The following is a 21,936-nucleotide window of genomic DNA, read 5'->3' on the forward strand; positions in this document are numbered from 1 at the left end:
AACAAGTGGCCCCAGAGACAATCGACCTGCAGGATGATCTCAGATATCAAGAGGTACCGGTAAAAATTCTGGACACTGTGACGCGAAGAACCCGCAACTCAGAAGTCAGGATTTGCCGAGTTCAGTGGAGCAGGCATTCGGAAGCAGAAGCAACTTGGGAGAGAGAAGACGCGCTCCGAGCCGAGTTTCCCAATCTCTTTAGTGGTGAAGCTGAATCTCGGGGACGAGATTCAACCTAAGTGGGGTAGGTTTGTAACATCCCTAAAATTCACTAACCAAAAACCACTCGAATTTAAAAACTATTGCTAAACTAATCTCTCGAGCTCAAGTCCTTAGTCATCTAAACTCCATCTCTTTCCTAATCACCTCCTAATTATTTTTTTTCTCATAATCTTCCAAGCAACCAATCGCCTCCACCTCTCCTGATCTCCCTTCCCTCTAACCTACCAGCACATAGGCATACACACACGTCCAAGCAAGACACAAGCACGACGCACCCCTGCATGCACGCAAGCTCATCAGCTAGGCAAGTTACCCACGCAAGAGTCACCATGCTCGGGCAGCTCACTACTGCAACCACACCCCTGCAACTCGCACGCCACGCCTCGCCGCGGACCCCGCCGCTCTAGCCTCGCTCACGCTCACAACACACTACGCGCTGCACCCGGCACCATGCCGTGCCACCCCACGCCACGCCTCCACCCCGCTGCAGTCTTGCTCGCCGGCCATGTCGTCTCGTCGCTTGTGCCGTCAACGCTGCCATCGCCTCAGCTACAAGCTCAGCATTGTGTGTGTTGATGCCGGGCTGCTGCACCACACGCCGTCGCCCTTGCTGCCGCTGCCCTCCACGCCTATAAAAGATCGAGGCCGTGCAGAGCTCCGCCCCAGCCCAAAGCTCGCCAGTCCGCTTCGCTCCGCTTGCTGCAGCAGCTCTCAGTCATCCCTCCCCTCCACTCATGAAACCAAGCCCCGGCCATCGACCCTCTTCCTGAGCCACTCTGCACCAAGGTAAGGTCCTAGCAGCTTCTCCACCACCAGCTACACACACCCCCCATCGTTCCCATCCCAACCTCCCACACCTGAGCCGAGCTCGACGAGCTTCTGGCGCCACGGCCATGGCTGTCACGCGGCCAGAACGACCTATGCCTCACATGCTCGAAGTCACCAAAATGGAACGCCCTCGCCCTCCTCTCTCTCCCCGTGCTCTCGGTTCCGAGAACGGTGGCCGGAGCTGCCGCCGGCTCGAGCTCGAGCAGCCCTGCCATGGCGTTGTGGCAGAAAAGAGGAACGCCAGCTGCTGTTGTCTCCTCTGTTCCTCTGAGCATGTATCGGCTTGACTCTATCTGAATTAAATCACAGATGTTGGGCCGTCCAGAGGAAGCTTTCACGCCACACGAGCAGCCCACGCAGCACCTGCTGCCCGCCACACCCTTAAATCAATATTATTTTCTATTTTCGGAATTAATTAAATACTCAACCTTACAACTATAATATCTCATCCATCCGAACTCCGATTCACTTGATTCTTCTTCCTAAATTCATCTAAAATCAAACTCTAATTAATACAACTATATTTGTATGGTATTGATGAATGTTTGCCTTGTATGTTTGTGTTTGTGTGACGATAGAATCAATTCCGGAGGAGAATCCGGAGGAACCAGGAGACCAGGAAGCCGCCGCCGCCGACGCGTACGTTAGCGAAGGCAAGTCTCATCAATCCTTTACGTTGATCATGTTTGATCCTAAGTGAGGTTAAATAAAACTTGATAGACATAGGGATGGCATGAGATGAAACACTGAGAGAATGAGAGAAACCACTGAATGAAGCCATGTTGCATGTTGATTTACTGCCAGACCTGCATGTTATCAGACCTTGTTAAATGATGAAACTGGGTTGATAATGAGATCAGGGCAGTATGGGATGTGTCGGTGCATGCGCTACCGTGGTGGTAGACATGCGACCGAGCTCTGTCGTGGTGACATCTCGGGTTTGGTTGGTTATGGTTGTGGCTGCCCTGATGAACCTTAAGGACCGTGTGTTGTGATGCCATCTCACCTAACCTACTTTCAGTACGACCACATGAGCTTGTATGGGCAAGTCTTAGCCTAATCCCACTGGCTAACCTGGTAGTCGTCCGAGGTGGTTATGTTTGGGGTGAGACCTGGATTGGTCAAGACCCGGGGATTTGTGGGCGACTAGTCGGGGTTGAGCCACGGCTGGGTGTCGGCTATGACGGAGCCGTCTCTGGATGGTGAAGTGCGTGTGGGTAAAGCGTGCAACCTCTGCAGAGTGTACAATCCATTCGAATGGTCCGTGTCCTCGGTTTGGACAAGTTACGGTGTGGACATCTCAACTAGATGAGCCACCTAGCCTATGAGATGGATGACTGGTTGGGTTACCTTTAATACTATATTTGTTATTTATTCTAGTTGATTAATGAACCTTCGCATATTAATCTATAACTCCCTCCCTGTAAGGGTGAGGTGGGACTTGCTGAGTACTTTCGTACTCAACCCTTGTTGATCATTTTTTTTTCAGAGGATCCTGACTTTGTGCCTGAAGATTACGAGTAGATCGCGTCCGCACCCAAGGTGATCGAGTGGAGCCGGGATGGACGAAGAGCTAGTCTTGCATGTCGTTATGCTAGTTGTGATCCTGTGGTTATTCTGTGTAGCGCTGTGTTGTCACTTTACCCCTCGTGTACGTGTTGAATAAAGCTCTGTATGACTCTGGACTCCACTTGATGTAACATGTATTATGCCGGAGACCTTATTCGGTAATTAATACATGGTTTAGCCTTGATCTTCGGATCGGGGCGCTTCAAGCACCAAGTCGGCATTGTGCTGCCCAAGCCAGCGCATTTGGGAGTACAGCCAGGTCAGCTCGTCGCTCTTTTTGCGCGAAATGTCCCTCAGCAGCTGCAAGTGGAAGATCGTGAATGAAACGAACAAAATCAAGGCCAAATACAAATGATTCCGGGGAGGGAGCCACCTACCTGGCTGATCTGGAAATCCATCGTTCTATGAAGCTTCAAGGCGCGGTCGAGGTGGCCCAGAATCTGAGAGCCGGCCTCGAACTGCGCCTTCCAGATGGCTTCCTCCTCCTGCTCATTGTGGAGAAACTCTAAGGGGACCCCGAACTGGATGATCGTCCCGTGACGGGGCCCCTCGGACGTCCCCACATTGAGTACCTCCTCGGAGGCCGACGTGAACTCGGCAATCCGGTCGGCGGCTCTGGCCGCAGCAACAGGGTCGATGTCCCTCGAGTCCTCGAACTCCTCACTACTCTCCGGCAGCTGCACCACCGGCACCACGTTCTCCGGCGCCGTTTGCGCCGTCACCGCTACAACAACACCATCGTCCCGGGCCCCCGCAGGCTCCGGGACGTAGGTTTCCTCCACTGCCGGCGCCCTTGGCGCCGACTCCTCCTCCGTGGCGCCCTCGACCCTAGCCCTCGGGGGCTCGAGGACGAGGGTCTCCACCTCCATTTGGCTGGTGAGGCGCTCCTGCGCGCCCCCACCAGTTTCTCCTTCTCCTGCGACCGGCCGGGCGGCGCTATCCGCGTCGCCTCGACCGGCCTCAACTTCGACGTCCGGCCGGGTGGCGTCATTTGCGCCGCCCCAGACGACCTCCCCCTCGGCGTCAGCCTGAGCGACCGTTACAGCAGCGCCCTGGCTAGCGTCGCCCCTGCTCTCAGGCGCTCGAGCCTGTTGGGTCTTCTGGGCCCCTAGAGCCATCGCCTCCTGGAGCCTCGCGGCCTCCGCCATAATGTCCACGACGAGCAGGGGCTGCGGTGCCGTGTGCGGCGTGGCGCGCACCCCGGTCTTGAGGGCCTTGGTCGGCGCAAGCTGGGCTGCATCCCTGGAGATAGCCCCGGAGTTGGTAATCGGGGAAGAAGCGCAGCAGGATTGGGGGGGTCGATTAAACGAACGCGAAGAATAAAATCAAAATCACTTACCCTGACCGGGTGCTCATGCTGCGCTTGCCATAGCCGCTCCTTCGGGCCCGCGGCACATTGACACCTCTCGACGACTGACCCGAGGGCATCATCCTCGGATCGGCCTGGAGACTCGAGGCCGTCTGCGCGGGCGTCTTCGCACTCGCCGCGGACCTGCCGCCACCCGTCGACTCCGCGGGCGCGGGTGTCCTCCTACCCTTCGCCGGTGGAGACGACCCCCGTCCTGTCACGGGCATAGACGATCTCCCACCCACTTCCGGCGTGGGCGACCTTCATCCCACCACTGGCGTGGGCGACCTCCGCCCCGCCCCTACGAGGGGCGGATCCACTAACAACCCCGCTGTGAGCCTCGCATCACCCAGTGTCACGGGCACATCCTCGTCGCCAACCCCTCGATAGACCGGCGGGGAACCCGCGCTAGTCGCCGGCTTGTCGCTGTCCGAGAAGATGATCTCGGCATCCGAGGAGCCCTCCTCCTCCTCGGCGGACTCGGGCGTGGCGGGCCGCGGCTTTTCCCTCCGCGTGTGCAATTTTGCATGCCTTATCATGCTTTTCCTTCCTCTTCCTCTTCTTGGCGGCGGCCGCCTCCGCCGCGTCCTTTTGCTCCTTCACCGCCTCTGCGTGCAGGCGGTTGACTTCGCGTTCCTTCGGGACCGGAGGCCTCGAGGTGTAGCCCCTGCGGCTCACCCCCTGCGAAACGCAACCAAGTCAGAATCAGAGAGTCGGGAGAGGAGTAGCACAAATCGGCACCGAATTGAAACTGGAACTTACCACAGAAAGGTACCCCGTCTCAAGGCGCATCTTGATCTCCCAGAGATCGTTCGGGTTGTCGTGGAACTCCGCCACCGCGTTCTTCACCCTCCGGGCAGCGACGTCACGGGGGAGCAGCACGAGCAACGTCCTCGAGCCCGAGCCTGGGGCCTCGGGGTGAGGTCGAAAATTGGCAGGCTCCTCTCCGTGAGAGGAATCACCCTCTACCGGTGAAGGTTCGCGATGACGGCTGCCGCCGTCAACCCCCTCCTCGCCAGATGCCGCAACGCATCGGTGAGCACCTCGAGCCTGGCCTGATGCGGTGGGGGCGATACCCCCCGAGTCCCACTTCTCTGGCCTCTCCCGGAGCACCTTGTTGGTGAACGCCGGGAGCCGATTGCCGAAGTTGCGCAGGTAAAACCACCCTCGGGTCCACCCGGCGTTGTTCATCGTCATCCTGTTGGGGATGTACAAATTCCTTCGGGTTGGGCGCAAGTGAAGCATCAGACCGCCAGCGCGAGCGAACCTCTTCGACTGGCCCCGCACGTTCTCGATGAAGAGCTCGCCGCGGAACAAATGGATCCATAGATCCCAGTGCACCTCAATCCCCAGATACCCCTCGCAGACAGCGACGAAGACCGCCATCTACGAGATGGAGTTGGGGCCGAAGTTGTGCAGCTCCACCCCGTAGTACTCGCACAGCGCCCACATGAATCTGCCAATGTGGATGCCGAATCCCCGCTCGTGGAGTCGCCCGAGGCTCACGACGTAGCCATCGGGGGGATTCGGTTCGGTCTCCTCCGGCCGCGGGGGAATCCACGCCGGCCGCTCCGAGTTGATGTTCACCTACAGCAGCCTGTCCGCGACCAGCTGCTCCAATACCGCCGCGGTGGCGGTGGGCTTCCCCCACGACAACGGCTCCTGGACATCCGTCATCGCTTCGAACCGCTGAGGGATGCGGGAAGGCAAGCTCTACGGTGGCTAAGGTGCAGTCTTCCGATGCTCTAGAAAACTGTGGTTTTACTAGGTGGGTCGATCCTGCACCAATTGATTCTGTTCAGGAGTTCATCGAGTACCTCCAGATAAAAATCTTTGATCTGGAATGCAAGGTGAACCATTATGAGGAAGTGAGCGAGGGTAACAAAGACGACGAAGATGATGATACCAGCAATGCTGCCGGTTCACATGATGAACCATGCACTATTCCTTACTGCAACTGCCCTTGTCACAAGAAGAAGGGCCCTGCGCCTCCGGCACCACCGCCTGCATCATCTGCAATGGGTGGATCCTGCGGAGAAGGCTCAACACAGTTTGCTACGTGGGGGTACGGCTACTAGGAGTACCCTAGTGCTAGTGACATGCTGCATCGTTGTGTTTGTTGTGTTTTTTTTAAATTACCTAAGTCATGTTAGGTTAGTCCAGAATCTATTTACCGTAGTTTGCAACGGGTTCTGCCATGCCACTGCATGTGTGATATGTGTTTCATTACCGTTGTATTATGATGTAAACTTGATGGTTCAAATTATGTAATGCATTTCTTAGTTGTTATTTGTTATTGTTATATTAATTAAATGTGTGCTTCTTAGTATTCTAGTGACATGAAAAGCTCCGGAAATATTAAGGACAAGTTTAAAGATTTCATAGATTCCCGGCTACAACTGTAAATTAATAGTAAAAGTTATAACACACAGAGTCAAGCTCTCAACTGAAAACATAAACAACTAATTGCAGTGGTATGTGCACGCGACAAGGTAATTTTTTGTTGTATCTAAACCTACCATGCCTTATGGAATGTAAAATGCCGGGATTACATGGTACTACTCTACTAAGTGCACCGAGAATATTTGCCCTTTCTAATTGCTTCGGGCCCGGCTTCCTTCGCACGCGTGCCCTCTCTCGCTTTCTCTCCCTGTCAGCTTCACGTTCCGCCGCCGCCTTACGATCCACCTCCTCCATCCTCTTGCGGATCTCTTCTTGCTCTTTCTTGCGCTTCTCCTCTTGCTGTTCCTCGTGCTTCATTCGGCGCCAATGTTCTGCAGCCCACCTTGCTTGTTGTTCCACAAAGTCCTTTGCCTGCTGTGACTGCACGGTGTCGAACCACTGCATAAAATCACAAAAAGGCGGAGGAGACTTTGTCCAACAAAAGTTAGAATCATAACTCAATGTTAGGTCACAAAGAAAAATAGCGTATGTTGTCTTGCTACCTTGGCCCAGTCTTTGCCGTATCGCTTAGGTTGTTCATATTCGTAGTTCTCACACATAAAGAACCTCATGCCGTAGTCATCTCCTAAAACCTCAGATTGCATGAACTTGCATAACGAACCGCAGAAGCATATTGGCACATCAATTCCTTCAGGTACGGTGGCTTCACACTTGCTCCACGGAATGTAGGTTGATCCTGACGAAGACATTGGTGCTATAGTGTGGTGCGCCAAATGACGAACAATGATTTCAATAATGCACCTATCGTATACCAAATCGATGCGTGAAAATATAGGCACTGTCATAATTCTATTGTCTTATGCTGCAATATCAATAAGGTACTGTCATAATTCTATTCTAATTTATAATTAATTTAAAAACAAGTATGTAATAATACTGAAATTGTAACACTAAACGAGTGTTCTAAGGCACCAAATCTAATTCAGCTAATCCGCTAATTAAATTAAATTAAATTGTTATACAATATCAACGGATTCATACGGAAGTTACAGGTAGATCACAAGTGCGGAATTCGGCAAAGCTTCGCTGTTTTTCTTCCCCTCGCCCCTCTCTTTTTTTCTGAATTTTTAGACTCAAATGAGAAGGAAATGGCGACCAGGGCTTATATAGGGTGGGAGACCCCTGTCGCCCCTGGCCATGTCACCCGTGGGGGGGCGACAGCCCCCTCCCCCCGGCCAAGGACCTCTTTGCAAATTCCAAAAAAAAATACATTTGGGTCCTGTTGCCCGTTGCTTGGGCGACAGGACTCCTGTCGCCCCCAACCGGGGGTTATTTTTAAAATTTTTCAAAATAGATAGAAATTTTAATTTTTTAATATAAAAAAAGAAAAAAGAGCGCCCCTCGACCCCGCCGCGGCCCAGCCTCCCTTGCGGCCTTGCCTTTCCGCAACAAGTTGCGTGCCGCGGATGACTTGCCCCTGTGATCATCACCAGCGACAGCGAGCCACGCGGCCAGGCGGCCACCCCTTCCCGGCTTCCCCGCTTCGGGCTCTCGGCCCTGACGACCGGGCCCTGCCCCGACCCGGCTCCACCGGTCATCGAGACGCAACCGCAACGCGACACCGCGGGAGGCCGCGGCGCTGGCGCGGGCGACCGAGGCACAGCGGCGCCAGTCCAGGGACCACGCGGCCGCGGCCGCCTCTAGGGCAAGCGCGCGGCAGCCACCGCCCGCCACCCCTCGCCCCCGCTCGCGTCCACGTGAGCCGCACCGCCGCCACCACCACCACCTCACCCCCCGCCGCGGCCGATGGCCCAACCCCCACCCAGAAAACCCGAACCGCCCACCACCCATACCCCGCCCCTCCTCGCCTTATCCTCCTCCGCCGCCGCCGCCGCCGCCGCCTCCATCTATTGCGCCCAACTACTCCCCAGCCGCCGCCCGCCCCAGATCTAGATCTGGGATCCCCGTGACCGCGGATGATGGCCGCGGGGGCGCACGACGACGCCGACGAGCCGCCGCGGCGGTCCGCGCTGAAGAAGAGCGCGCCGGCGCAGCCGTGGTCGGAGGTGGAGACCTTCCACCTCATCGACGCGTACGACGAGCGCTGGACGGCGCTGGGGCGCGGCCAGCTCAAGGCGCAGCAGTGGGAGGAGGTGGGGGCGGACGTCGCCGCGCGCGGCGCCGCCACGCCGGGGGTCGCCGTCCAGCGCAAGACCGGGACCCAGTGCCGCCACAAGCTCGAGAAGCTCCGCAAGCGCTACCGCACCGAGGCCGCCCGCCCCGTCACCTCGCTCTGGACCTTCTTCCGCCGCATGGATCAACTCGAGCGCGGGCCCCTCGCCGCCGCCGCCTATCCTCCCCCGGCTGGCTCCCCGAGGGGCGCCGCCTCCGACGAGGAAGAGGAGGAAGAGGAGGAAGAAGAAGAAGAAGAGGAAGAGGAAAACGAGGACGAGGAAGAGGAAGAGCTCGTCCCCCGGAACAACAACACCAGGAGTATCAACGGCATCATCCGGGAATTCGGCAGCGGCCTTGCACCGCGCCACCCACAGCTGCAGCTGCAGCAGCCGCCTTCTTCAATCACGCCGTCCACCGCGCCTCCGCGGAAGAGAGTGGCTTACGAGGCGTTCCAGGCCAAGGCCGCGGCGGCCGCCGCGGCGGCTGTTGCGGCGGACAAGGCCAAGGAAGAGGAGGTGGAGCTGCTTCGCCGCCCCTCTGCACGAGGGGGAGCCAACGCCCAGCTCTCGGCGGTGCTGAGGGATTTCAGCGAGGGGGTCACGCGGCTGGAGCGCCGGCGCAGGGAGATGCAGTGGGACATCGAGCGAGGGTGGCAGGAGACGGAGGCCCGCCACGCCAAGATGCTCCAGGATGCGCAGCGCCAGCTCCGGGACACCGTTGCCGCCTCCTTCGCCCTGCCGCCAAAGAAGGCCAGGAGGGACTATGGCAGCAGCGGCGACTCCTAGCAACTGACGGTTGGTGATCTGATGGTAGGGATCCCAGTTGTTCCTCCTCTGTTCAGGAATTTAGTCGTAGTTCGTATATGGTAGTATTGATTTGCACTAGCATTTTTAAGCTATCTCTATTATGCCTGGTGTCTGTGTTTAGCATTTTTAATCTAGTTCGTATATTGTGAATGGCGATGCTTTTGGACGATGAAGGCTAGTGTAGTTGCTGATTTCTAGTACATGCATCTGTGTTTGTGTTTCCATTTTTCTGTGCTTTGCACTTTGCTTCTATTCTGTGAGAGATGACATACTGCACAAGTGTTCACTGCTGACCGAGAAGTTCGGCTCTTCCATTTGGTGCAATTTGAGCTGAGGGTTGGGCTGACTAAATTGATCCTGACTTCCTGAGCTGGAAAAAGCACAGATGGTGTTCTGTCAGGACTTGCTAAATTGTCAGTATAATGTTGGGCCTGTTTATCATCACAGTTGTGCTTGTGAAAGTAAAGCTTCGATGCTCACAGAGATCCTCAGCACTCAGCAGAACTGGCGATACGTGACTAAGTGACCAACTAAACTACTACGCTCCAGATGCTTTGTGGTGATATAAGAGCCCAGGAACATAATCTCATTCCTGTGTGTAAGAGAATGCTTGCTTTGATGGTACACCAGCCATTAAGAAATTTCAGAAGTTGTTTCCATCGTTTAAGTTGAACCCTTTTCTAGCTAGCTGCTTAATTGTTTCTGTAAAACCTCTGGTGAATTGCTGAGCTAGCCATCTACTTTGTGGAGCATTATTGTTCTCGTATGTTTTTCCTTCGCGTCGTAATCTAGCTCTATTGGAATTTTGCAGAATACTAGAGGGCCTAGAAATTTTAAGTTTCGGGTTAAAAAAGGACTGGGCTCATCTTCTACATGTTTTTAGCTAAGAATGGTTAAATGCTGAGTTGAATTGGAAGGGGTATTAGGGCTTGATCCATTACCACCCCGAAGAACACATGTCGTATCGCTCATTTTAATACAGAACTCTAATTGCAGGATGTTGTTCGAAGTGATCTATGCTGTTCCAACTGAGATTCTGTACATCACATGCCGACTTCAACTGAAATCGTACGTTGCGTTTGCATGAAAAAGTTACGCCGAACGCACCCGAACAAAAAAATAAGTTACGCCGAGCGCAGGCCGCCGATCATTCTGGCCGTCATTGGGCCCAGAGAAAAGCCCAACCGAGTCATTTTGGCCATCATTGGGCCCATATAAAGCCCCACAGAGCCGGCCCAGTCCGGTTTCTCCTCTCCAACCGCACCGCTTGCCTCGTCCTCACGACAGCATCACCCCGATGCTGCTACCGCCGCATCCATGTCCCCTCGCGCCGCTCCGCGCCAGCTCCTCCTCCCTCGGCGCGCGCCTCCGCCCCTGCCTCCCGTTCCCGTCCTCTCCTTCCCATGCTCCGCTCCTCTCCCGAAGCCCTCTTCCCCGATGGCCTCCGCCGCTTCGCGCCCACGCGCCCGGTATCGCACACGGCCTCACACCCACACAACTCCTCGGTTCTGACATTCGCCCCCCCCCCCCCCCCCCCCCCGCACACACACCTCGATTCGAGCTAATTCCGTGCGCCATTTCGCAGGCGAGCCCGTCCGCCGCCGCGGCGCCTTCGGGCTCGACGCGTTCCTCTCGGCCGCGGAGCTGCTCTGCCTCGCGCCGCCGGCAATCTGCTCGCTGGTCTGCGCCGCGCGCCTCGTCTTCTCGCCAAGTAGCGCCGGCGCGGGGCCGCTGCCGCTCGCGGACGGGAGGCTGCTTGTCCTGCAGTACCTGCTCTTAGTGGGCGCGGTGGCGATTGGGAGCCTGATACGGCGGAGGCAGTCGGGGCGGCTTCGCCCGGCGAGCGGTGCTGCGGAGCGGGTGGGGGTGGGATTGGTGGAGAGGATGGAGAAGGTGGAGGACAGTGTGAGGGGCATGGTGGCGGCCGTTGGTGTGCTATCGAGGACCGTTGAGAAGCTTAGCGTCAGGTTTAGGGTGCTACGGAGGACATTGAGGGACCCTATCAGTGAGGTAAGACCGTAAGAGTACTGCTTAATTTCTTAGAGTAACTGCTTGCCTCCTCGTTAGAATTTGGTCCGCCATTATATTTTGGGATAGGACAAAATGTATATTTAGTGCTTGAAACTGGGTGAGTGGGTGCAAATAAGTGGGATAACGAAAATATAGTGTTCCTGCTTGTTGAATTGATACTGATAGCAACTCCATATAAAATGTTTAATGGAAATTGTTGTTGTCCTTGAGTTCTGTCCCCAAAGTTGTACGTCTGTGCTGTGCACTTCATGAGTTCATCTATTAAACAACATATAAACATTGGACATTCTGTGCTATTGACTAATGACTAATTCTGTAAGCTGTGCCAGGCTATCGTGTAACAGAATATTGGCCGCAACCTTGCTAATCAGTTATTGCTTATCATTTGTCAAAGCATAGTGCTAAGGTTTCTTTTGATTCACATTGCTGATGTAGCAGGCATGTATATATTTAGCTCCTTCCTGATAAATGTTAGATGTATGTAAGCCTGTAAGAAACTAAGAACCTGAGATACTTCATAGAGATAATTGCTAAACAGCATGAAGATCACTGCCCCTAGGTTGCTTCTCTTTCTGGTTCCATGTAATAATCGGTTTCGAGGAGTTGTGCAGCAAAATGCATCAGGATTAAGTTTACTGGTTGTAAAATGAAAGCATCTGGCCATATCTTCTATGTGCTTAGGTATCTTCTGTTTGGATAAGTTTGGAGTACATAGCCATGACGCCAGTGTTTGCTTCCTCAATATTATTAGAGATCTCATATCATTAGCTGTTATCAATTTGCACACATAGAGGTGCAAATGAGTGCCCCTTAGGGTATCTATTGCCCCTCTTTAGTTCAAAAAATTGTACTAGTTTCTTAAAATGAGCTCCCACTCTGAAAAATTAGTACAAACTTTTGAACTAAAGAGGGGCGGTGGATACCCTTAGGTGCACCTCTTTGCACCCCTATGCACACATTGCTTTGTCAGAAAGAAAAAATTAACCATGGAAGCTATGCCTATGTCTGCATTCTCAATATAATTAGCTGTTATCTATTTGGACGCTTAGCATTGTCAGGGAAAAATAATGATCTCTCTCCGAGATAATACCAATCATTTGTTTCGGTCATACTTCTTTGAGACATGCCAATCTTCTTGTGATGATTTGTGGTTGATCCTGAATATATCATAGCATGCTTGCACTGCTATAATTGCCTCAGTTTAGCTTCATCTACTATCCTTTTCTTCCATAGACAACAAATTTAGCCCAGAAGAATTCTGAAGCCACTCGTATACTAGCTGCACAAGAAGGCCTTCTTGAAAAAGAAATTGGTGCAATTCAAAAGGTGCTATATGCAATGCAGGTGATGTTTCGTTGCAGCTGCTCTGGCATTTCTCAAAAGCTCAATTTCTTGAGTAATCTCTATTATAAAAATTTGCTGAGATGTAGATTATGGTTGTGCTGTATATAGCACTTTAGTCGGTTATGGCTGGCTGGCAGTATGTTCCATGTTTTGACAAATAATTGCTGATCCTTCTGCTGGAATACTCTCAGTCTTTCACATATGTTATGTATCTCACATTCATATTGTTGACATACGTCTAATAACACACATACCTGTGATAGAAATTGGGATAGGACTGGATAAAAATTTCCCCCCCTCCCATTGCAACTCGTCCACACTTGTTTAGTGGCAATTCATGATAATACTATTGCGATGTTGCCAGCATTTCAAAAATCAAATCTATCTTGTTTGTTATCTGTTGCCAAACTCAAAGGAAATGATTTCGATCCCAAAATGCCTGTATTTTTTATTACACGGTATTAGCAGATAGTAGTCAATGTGCCTTCAGTCTAAGTTGTTCTGCCCCTGTAAGTTTTCTTAGTATTAGTTGAGTTAAAATGTGCTCATTTGGTGTGTATTCAACAAGTTTCGGTCAAGAAATTGTGATCCTTTTCATCCTTGTAGCTATAAAATTTTCTTGACTGGGCTCCATTCAGAACAAAGTTAATGGGTATTTCTATCATTTACATTTGTAGACATAAGAGTTTCTATGCTTACCTAGTTGCGTCCTTAGAATCTTTTCCCCTTCCGAGGAATAATATATCTTATCTTCAGCCCTGAAATTATTCACCCTGGACACTCTCATGCCCAATTAGTGGTTTTTGTTGTCTGCTGAAGACCAGTAGATAATTGGGTTCTTTTCCCTTACTGATACTGCTATGGTAATGATTGATGTCCAATAAGTAATTCCTACCATATCGAGTCAGATCACTTTTTACCTTTAGCTAAAGGCTCGTTATCTATATCCTGCAGGAACAACAGCAAAAGCAACTTGACCTAATCCTTGCAATTGGGGAAGCAAGCACGATACTAGGTGGTGAACAAGACATGTTAGACGGGGGCAGTGCGAGATCTTCCAGCACAGATCCAGCTGCGGAAATAGAGAACAAACAGGCAAAAGTAAGCTCTGGAGCTGTTACTGGCCACAACAAACCCTGATTCTATCATCTGAAATGGAAACAAGAAGCACGGATGGAGTACAGGTTACTTTGGGACGGATGGAGTACAGGTTAGGCCTTAGGTTGTGTTTTTCCCAACATTGAGAAACATGGATGGTTAGCTCCACGGCATAAATGATAAAGCTGGTTTCGGCATTTGGATAGCACTCAGCGAGTACTGGCCAGAAAACTACAGCTTATCATGGGATTTGTACAGGACAAGCTGGCGTGTTCACAAAATTCCGTAACAGATATTTTTGGTGACCTAATGTTTCATTTTGTCATTCATTTCAACTAAATGCTTGCATCACTTTGTACTAACTACATCCGAGTCATTGATGACATCCAAATGTTGGTTGATACAGACATCATCGATCAAGGACTGATTCCGTTCATAGTTAACTTGTGTAAATGTAAAATTTGTAATGATTGGAATAATTCGGTGTTGTCAGTTTGGTTTTCAAGCATGGACGCCTCGCGCCTGTACAAATGTGCACACCTCAACGTTTACTGCAATTGTCTTGTTCGTTAGCAGTACTGCAGCTCCATTTTTTTCATTTCGGTTCGTGAAAGCTGTTCGGTCTCGTCGTGCCCAATGCACTGGAGCGACGAGCGAGATGGGATCTGTTGCCCATTTGACCGGCACTGCAACAAAGATGACCGTACTACCATCAAATTGCGTAGACCCTCCTCACGCCCTCACAAAACATCTAGCGAGCTAGTGCTGGTACAGGTACGAACACAGCCCGAACAGTTTTTGCACACAGGAAAGCCACGAAAGTGATCACCGAAACTCCGGCGATGACATTGCCATTGCCAATTTGGCACACTTTAAAGGTGGCCACAGGCTTTGGGTTTCTTTTCATCATGTGATGCCTCTCCATCGTCCATGCATCCTCCATGCCACTAATAACATTTGCTCACTCCTTTCAGGTCTATAGCCATCACCAATTCGCCATTCTCTTGCAATTGCAAGTCTTGGACCTGGATGGACGTGGAAATTACAGCCGTTTCACGAGCGTGGCCTTGTTTGGATGCGCTAGGAAACTAGCGCGCACACATCCCGAAAAAAGAATTTCGCATGCATGAAGCATTAAATGAAGTCTATTTGTAAAACTTTTTTAGGGACGGGTGTAATTTTTCGCGACGAATCTAATGACAGTAATTAATCGATGATTTGCTACAGTGATGCTACAGTAATCATCCTCTAAACGCGCGGTCAGAGACCTCATTAAATTCTTCAGGGTCACTAGCGCGGGGTTCTGAAGTTGGTTTTGTAAACTGACTTTATTTGACACCGTAATTAGTAGTCAAATGTTTTTACTATTCACTAGCGCTAGAAATCTAGCACATCCAAACAAGGCCCGTGTACTTCAGCAGAGCAACGACAGAGGATGCCCTACGTCAGTACGGCCAACGCCTGCGAGGTTTCTTTATGCGCAATTGAATTGCGAGGCTGTGTTCACTTCCCCAAATTTTCCATCACATCTCCATCCCATCGAAACATTAAATATAGCAAATGACCCATGCATAGAGTACTAAATGTAGATAAATAAAAAAACTAATTGCATAGTTTTGGTGTACGTTGCAAGACGAATCTTTTGAGCCTAGTTAGTTCATGGTAGGACAATATTTACTATAAACAAACAAAAAATACTACAGTGTACTACAGTGTTTTTTCCATGGGAACTAAACTCAGCCCGAGTACTGAACCGGCAGCTGCTCCCCTGCCTTTGACAGCGCCTGTTCAAGGAAATTCATGGCCGGGCGGACAGTACGCGGCCGGTCAGGCACTCATTCGTGGGCCTCAGGCTCCGCCGCAAGCCCCCGATCGCAATGATGCAGCGTGCGTGCCCTGCCTCTGGATCGGACGAGACCGGGGGCATTAACTGGTGTTTCACTGTTGCATTAACCGCCGCGACGTCACTGGTGTTTCACTGTTGCATTAACTGGCATTCAACACATGCGGGGACTAGGATGTGCCTCTGCGTATGCATGGTTAGATCGACCATCAGTACGGTGCTCTCCATCATGGCTGTGATGATTCAAGACTCAAAAAGAGGTAGTACATGCAGGGTACATCTTCGTCAATGATGCCGAGGAATCCCATACCGTAGCATTTGATGCGTGCAGCTACCGTCGCGCTTCGGAGTAACACAATCTGCTGGCTGTGAATCTACGATCAAGATCATCGGTACGTCCTCATCATGACTCTCTTGTCAAGAGGTACCACCACACTACAGAGTACATCTTTTGCAAGTTATGGCAAAGGAAAGGGACACGATGCAGCATACCGTGCCAATGCTGCTGCTGGATTTGCAAGAGACCAGAGCAGTGATCTCACACAGTAAGATGAATCATCACGCATCTGGCTTGAAAGTTGAAAGACGACCACCAATGGTCCTTGATCGCCTTTCCAGAGCAAGGTTTGCGAAAGCCGGAGTCGGTCCATTGCCCTAGCCCCCCCCCCCCCCCACCCCCCCTCCCCCCCCCCCCGGACTCGTTTAGTGCAACAGTGAGTCGTCAGTGACCAGCCGGGCCGATTAGGCAAAGGAAGAAACCCGAGGGTTGGGAGGGACAAGGCCGCCGTCGGGAACGCCACAACGCTCGTCTCCAACACTGCATTCGGCTGGTCTCCAGCCCTCCAATATTTCTCTCTCACATCACTTCAGCTCCAACCTCCAACCAAGTAATACTATTTTTCTCTCGTACCACTCTAGCTCCAGCCTGCCGAACATGGTATATGGGGCCATGGCGTCCCATCCCTCGCCCGCTCCGCTCCCCAGCCGCAGCCGAGGCAGGGGCGCCCGTGATCACGATCGGTGGGCGCGGGGCGCCGGCAGGGAAGGAAGGGGCGCGAGCGAGCAGGCAGCGGGTCGTGGAATACAACTGGCTCTGCGCCATGGATGGATGGCAGGATGGATCGGCCATTGCCATTGGTCCTCGGTTTTCCGGGGAGCAGCAGCAGAGGCGAGAAACCGAGCCGCGGTTCAACATGCGCGAACGCGAATGCATCTGCCACGAGCGAGAAGCTGATGGGGCCATGTGGGCCCGGGTGACGAGTGACGTCGGCAGGCACGCAGGTTTCCCGTGCGGCGGGCGCGCCGGGTTTTTCGAGGCGGCGTCGGGGTCCGAGCCGCGTGCCCCGGGGGAGCCGGACCGCGCCGAACCGGACCGTGCGTGGTGGTACTACGGCCGCTGTACCGCACCACTGCTCGCCTAGCCAGGAAGACCATGACCATCCCTCGCCCCGGTCGATGTACCCACACGCGCCAATCTCCCCCCGTTTCCCCGTGCCAGTGTACCGCTGCTCGGGGGTGGCCGAGTGGGCAACAAAAAAATTCCCAAAGGCAGTGCATGTGGCGTGGGTTGAGCACGGCGGCCACGAGGCCATAGCCACTGTCGTCATGCTTCCTTCCATACACGGGGAAATGCAAGCGAGAGGTGGTGCGCGTGGGTGTGGCCGGGGCCGCGCCCTTCCCGTGCCGTGCGCCGAAACTGAACTTGTTTTCCCAATTCACAGTCTCCCGACTCTTTGCGTTACAGAAAACGGGCGCTGGGTTTTGCTTCCCTACTTTTACTGCACCCTTTTCAAACCCCAAACCAGATTCTCGAGCCGCACCGCGACAAACAAAGCCATGACGCCCACACCAACGCCACGCCGCGCAGCCTTGCGAGGCAAGATTTTACAGCGGGGGGACCGGGGGACGGGGGTGGTGTGTGCTCGGCTGCTCGCTGCCCCTTCGCGCGGACAGGCCACTCGCTGTCGCTGCGCTCTCTGTGTGCCTGTGTGCGCACGCAGCGAAATGATGGAGCCCGGGCTCCGGCTCGGATCGGGGCCAAGTCCGTGCAGCGACGGGACGCCTTCCGTACGCCTCAAGCTTCTCGGGGTCAGCGCGCACCAGCGGGACGCGGGGGCCACCGGTGTGTACCCTCCTCACCCTGCTGCGTGCCGGGCGCCTGCCCCCCCCCCCCCCCCCGCGCTCGCCGCGCCCACACGCCGCACAGTGAAAGATGCGCGGCGCAGCGCGGGCAGGACGCCATCCCCCTGCTGCGATGCTTATCCTGGAGTCCTGTCCTCGCCTTGGCCTTTTCCTCCACCCTTTCCCGTGCTCTGCACGCCGAGCAAACCATCAATGGAGAGCCCCAGCAACAGCAAGCCAACTGTTCACGGCGAGGCTCTCTCTCGATTGGGCTCCCGCGTCTTCTGCGCCACGATGGAACAGTGACGAGAGTTGTGGGGTGTGTTTGTACCGTCTGATGCGTCCAAACATCGCGCAATCAAGCGAAAAGCCGCCACGGATGAACCCATCTTATCACTTGATCGTCAGTTCACCACTGATTCGTGCCGCAGCTGCATTTTTTTCAACTTTTTTTTTCAGGGGGTTTCATTTCAAGTTCGACGCTATCCACAAGAACGAGAACAATGACAGGACGAGATCACGAGAAACCACAAAGGCCGCCACCGAGTCTACCAGCGGAGCTCCGCACCCTTCGATCGTCATCATTTACACCAAGCCAACACCCATTTCGTCCGACCTCTACCTCCGATCCTAGTGTACGTAGCGTCCGCTACACGAGGGTGGAGCACTGCGAGGTCTTGGGGTCCCACATGGCCGGGAGGAGGAAAAGTCGGCCGGCGACGCCGACCGCGTTGTAGCTGGCGCCGGTGGCGGCGTCGACCGGCAGCTGCCCGGGGTACCCCGGGTAGGCGCCCGCGCCGAACACGCCCGTGCACGCCGTCACGGCCTCCAGCGGCGCCTCGGCGGGGCCCTGGAAGAACCCGCCGCCGTACGGGTTGGTCACGGCGCCGGCCAGCAGCGTCGCGAGGTTGATCACCAAGCCGTCCATCCCGACGTCCGCGTTCGGCGCCACCAGCGGCGGCGCCTGCGGGCCGTACGCCGGCTGGTGGAACGGCCACGCGCACTCCCCGGGGCACTGGTCCGCCGAGTTCCCCACCCACACGTACGCGAAACGGCCGCGCCCGCGGGCGGCGGGTGCGGGCGGGGCTCCGGCGCCGTGGGCCGCCACTGGCGCGGCGGCGGCAGCGGCGGACGAGGTGGCCGATGCGTGGAGGCCGCAGCGGGAGAGGCAGAACCCGTCGACGAGGACGTCCGGCGCCGTGACCACGACGGCGACGGAGCCGCGGTGCGGGGAGAGGCGCGCGGCGAGGGCGGCCAGGGAGGCCTCCGAGAGCCGGCGCCCGAGGGAGAGCGATGGGTCGAGCACCTGGCGGCCGAGCGTCAGCCGCGCCGCGCCCGGGTGGTACCGCGCCGTGGTGGCCCACCAGGCCGCCACGGTGGGCGCGGCCGCGGAGGCCGGGGCCACGGAGGGCGCCGAAAGGGAGAGGAGGAAGTCGGCCACGACGGCGCGTTGCGCCGGGGTGAAGCGGCCGTACCAGAGCAGGTTCACGGAGTAGTTGCCCGTGAGCAGCTGGCCGTGGTGGTTGGTCAGCGTCACGGGCGCCGGGGTAACGAGGAACAGCTGCCTCGGCGTGGCCGCGCCGGCGCCGGCGGCCGCGGCGAGGAGGATGAGGAGGGCGGCGAGGCAGCGGTGGGGGCACTGGTGGGCCATCAGCGTGGGCGGGGCTAGGGAGCTTCGATGTGGCGGTAGGGGGTAGTAGGCGAGGTTTTATAGGGGTTTAGCGGGCTGATGTGGCGGAGGGAAGCAAGAGAAGGAAGGGTGGGCATGGTCCACTGGGCCGGGCTCTACTTTTCAGGATTTTTTTTCATTTTCATTTTCGCTTTTATATCAGAAGAAATCATGGATTTCACGCGAATTTTTTTTCAAAACGAGATGGATGCATGTATGAAGTGCTAAACAAATTTTATTTGCAAAACTTTTTCACGGATGGGCGTAACTTTTCGAGACGAATTTAATGAGCCAAATTCTATCATGATTAGCTACAGTGATACTACAATAATCATATCTAATCATTTTATAATCGTATGGTCAAATACCTCATTAACTAGAGCAACTGCTACAGTACTATAGTTGTGGAGGTGGTTTTGTAATTAGACTTTATTTAACACCTCTAATCAGTGGTTAAAGAGGCAAAAAGTTTTAATAATTTTTTTAAAAAAACAAACCAAACACGGCCCATGTTGGAAAATGGAGAAAGTTACACAGACAAAGACACCGCCGTTTTGGAAAGTGAGTGGGCTTGGGTGGGTCCGGGAAAGTGGGCCCCTGGTTACGGGTGGTGGTGGGGCCTGCGTCGTCAGGTGGAAGGCTGGGCAACTGGGGCCAAGGGTTCCTTCCATGAGACGGGGGATTTGAATGGCACGGTAAGCTCATGATGGATGGATGACCGGTTGCTCACTGGCGTGCCTGGGCACCGGAAGCAGACTGTGCACTTGTGCAGCTCTCATGCCGTAAGAGTGTGTTTCAATGTACAAAATAGCCCGTTATTGCCCGCTATTAGTTTTTCAGAAGACCTACCACTACACTATACAATATTTGTCCGCTATATCCGCTAAAAGTTATTTTATAGAATTTAGCGGTAATAAATGTCTGCTATGCCCGCTAAAGATTTATTCAAAAAAAATAAAGAATAATATAACTAGAGTAGATCATAAACAAAACACTGGAGACATAGTTGGCCAATCAAGATATGTGTTAAGTCTATTTTTAGAGTGTTAGACTAATGATTTTTCTAAATTTATATGTAATTATTGATTATTTTATTATTCCGCTAAATGATTTAGCTTCCACTATAATTTTCGCTATAGCTCTTTTAGCTTTTTAGAAGGGATTCCGTTAAATATCTTAGCCCGCTATTTCTTATCTTGGTGTGTTTAGATTATTTGTATTTTGTATTTTTGCGTTTTAGGAAGGGAATCTTCAATATTTGAAGTATTAAATGTAGACTAAGCACAAAATTAATTACAGATCTCGTCTGTAAACTACGAGACGAATTTAAAAAGCCTAATTAATCTATCATCAAAGTATATTTACTGTAGTATTACTGTAGTAATTTAGTGTCTAATCACGTCATAATTAGGCTCATTAGATTCGTCTCGCGATTTACAGTATATTTTTATAATGCGATTTATTTTTTGACTACATTAGTACACCATGCAATTGATTTAAAAAAATTGCATTTTACATTTTGGATCTAAACAAGGCCTAAAGCGGTCCATTACGCAGGGTACGCAGCAGCATCCAAAAATGTGCTAATCTCGCCAACTGCACACCCCTAGCCCTGCAACATTTTCTGTATCAAAATTTTTGGACTTCAAAACTACTGTTCGGACCAATCGATATGGGCTGTGTTTAGTTCCCTTGGAATTGGCATGAAATTTGAAATTGGCATGGAAAGTTGCAAATTGGCAGAAATTTGGCAAAAAAGTTGAAAAATGGCAGAAAAGGTGATGATTGTGTCCGGCCCACGTGGTGCGCGGCCCCCCCGCTCCCGCAGCCAGGCCGACCCTGCCTTATCCTTTTACCCCGGTGCGTCGCCTCCCCCACAGTCCAAACCTAGGTGCCTCGTCTCTCCCCAATCGCCCCCCACTCCACACCCGCTGCCGCCGGGCCTCCCAAATCCGCCGGCGCTTCCCAAATCCCCTGCATCCCCCGCCTCATCCACTACCTCCTCGTCCAGATCCAGGCCGATGGACGGCCAGGACGGCGGTAGGCACAACGGTGCCGACGGCGACGGCGGGAGCTACGGCCATGACGGTGCGTACGGCGACGGCGGATCTGCGTTCCTGGGTGGCGGATCTGCGCACGTTTTTGTTCATGCAAACTCACTAATGCGCACCATTCTGCACCTACTCTATGTTTTTGTTCATGCAAACTCATTAGTGTCCACCATTCCGTTCATTTCGTGCCGTTGTTACCCGTCGTTTAGGAGGACACCGATAGGGGTCAGTGGACACCAGACCTTATCAAGCGGTTTTGTGAGATCTATTGCGGCGTAATGGATACTGGGAACGACAAATGCCTAAAGGGTAAAATGACGCCGCGCGGCTGGGAGGAAATCTCAAACAGGTTTTTGTTGGCAACCCAAATTTATCATGACACTGAGCAATTCAAGTACCTGTTGAAGAAGCTGCGGTTGAAGTGGAAC

At 53.2% G+C, this 21,936-nt stretch overlaps 3 protein-coding genes across 4 annotated transcripts; 2 read left to right on the plus strand and 1 right to left on the minus strand.

The window, feature by feature from the left end:
• Positions 1 to 8,035: 8,035 nt before the first annotated feature.
• On the plus strand, positions 8,036 to 9,603 carry LOC120678519 (serine/threonine-protein kinase TAO2-like). The gene has a single exon (XM_039959750.1). The coding sequence runs from the start codon at positions 8,347 to 8,349 to the stop codon at positions 9,328 to 9,330; it is 984 nt and encodes a 327-aa protein (XP_039815684.1). The 5' UTR covers positions 8,036 to 8,346; the 3' UTR covers positions 9,331 to 9,603.
• Positions 9,604 to 10,618: 1,015 nt separating this feature from the next.
• On the plus strand, positions 10,619 to 14,332 carry LOC120678520. Of its 2 annotated transcripts, none has more exons than XM_039959751.1 (4): positions 10,619 to 10,856; positions 10,937 to 11,361; positions 12,616 to 12,726; positions 13,681 to 14,332. In XM_039959751.1, the coding sequence occupies exons 1-4, from the start codon at positions 10,649 to 10,651 to the stop codon at positions 13,864 to 13,866; spliced, it is 930 nt and encodes a 309-aa protein (XP_039815685.1). In that variant the 5' UTR covers positions 10,619 to 10,648; the 3' UTR covers positions 13,867 to 14,332. The 2 variants fall into 2 exon arrangements, with proteins under 2 accessions (XP_039815685.1, XP_039815686.1); XM_039959752.1 differs by having other exon boundaries at positions 10,621 to 10,820.
• Positions 14,333 to 18,192: 3,860 nt separating this feature from the next.
• On the minus strand, positions 18,193 to 19,489 carry LOC120680015 (protein EXORDIUM-like 2). The gene has a single exon (XM_039961665.1). The coding sequence runs from the start codon at positions 19,437 to 19,439 to the stop codon at positions 18,438 to 18,440; it is 1,002 nt and encodes a 333-aa protein (XP_039817599.1). The 5' UTR covers positions 19,440 to 19,489; the 3' UTR covers positions 18,193 to 18,437.
• Between the last annotated feature and the right edge of the window lie 2,447 nt (positions 19,490 to 21,936).

This window comes from Panicum virgatum, chromosome 6N (assembly GCF_016808335.1).
Source record: "Panicum virgatum strain AP13 chromosome 6N, P.virgatum_v5, whole genome shotgun sequence".
NCBI lineage: Eukaryota > Viridiplantae > Streptophyta > Magnoliopsida > Poales > Poaceae > Panicum > Panicum virgatum.

Excerpts from the sequence above, each read along its gene's own strand:
- LOC120678519 (XM_039959750.1), top strand. The coding sequence starts at position 8,347 with ATGATGGCCGCGGGGGCGCACGACGACGCCGACGAGCCGCCGCGGCGG.
- LOC120678520 (XM_039959751.1), top strand. The coding sequence starts at position 10,649 with ATGCTGCTACCGCCGCATCCATGTCCCCTCGCGCCGCTCCGCGCCAGC. Across the intron at positions 10,857-10,936 it reads CACACCCACACAACTCCTCG|GCGAGCCCGTCCGCCGCCGC; the intron begins GTTCTGACATTC and ends GCCATTTCGCAG. Across the intron at positions 12,727-13,680 it reads AGGTGCTATATGCAATGCAG|GAACAACAGCAAAAGCAACT; the intron begins GTGATGTTTCGT and ends TATATCCTGCAG.
- LOC120680015 (XM_039961665.1), bottom strand. The coding sequence starts at position 19,439 with ATGGCCCACCAGTGCCCCCACCGCTGCCTCGCCGCCCTCCTCATCCTC.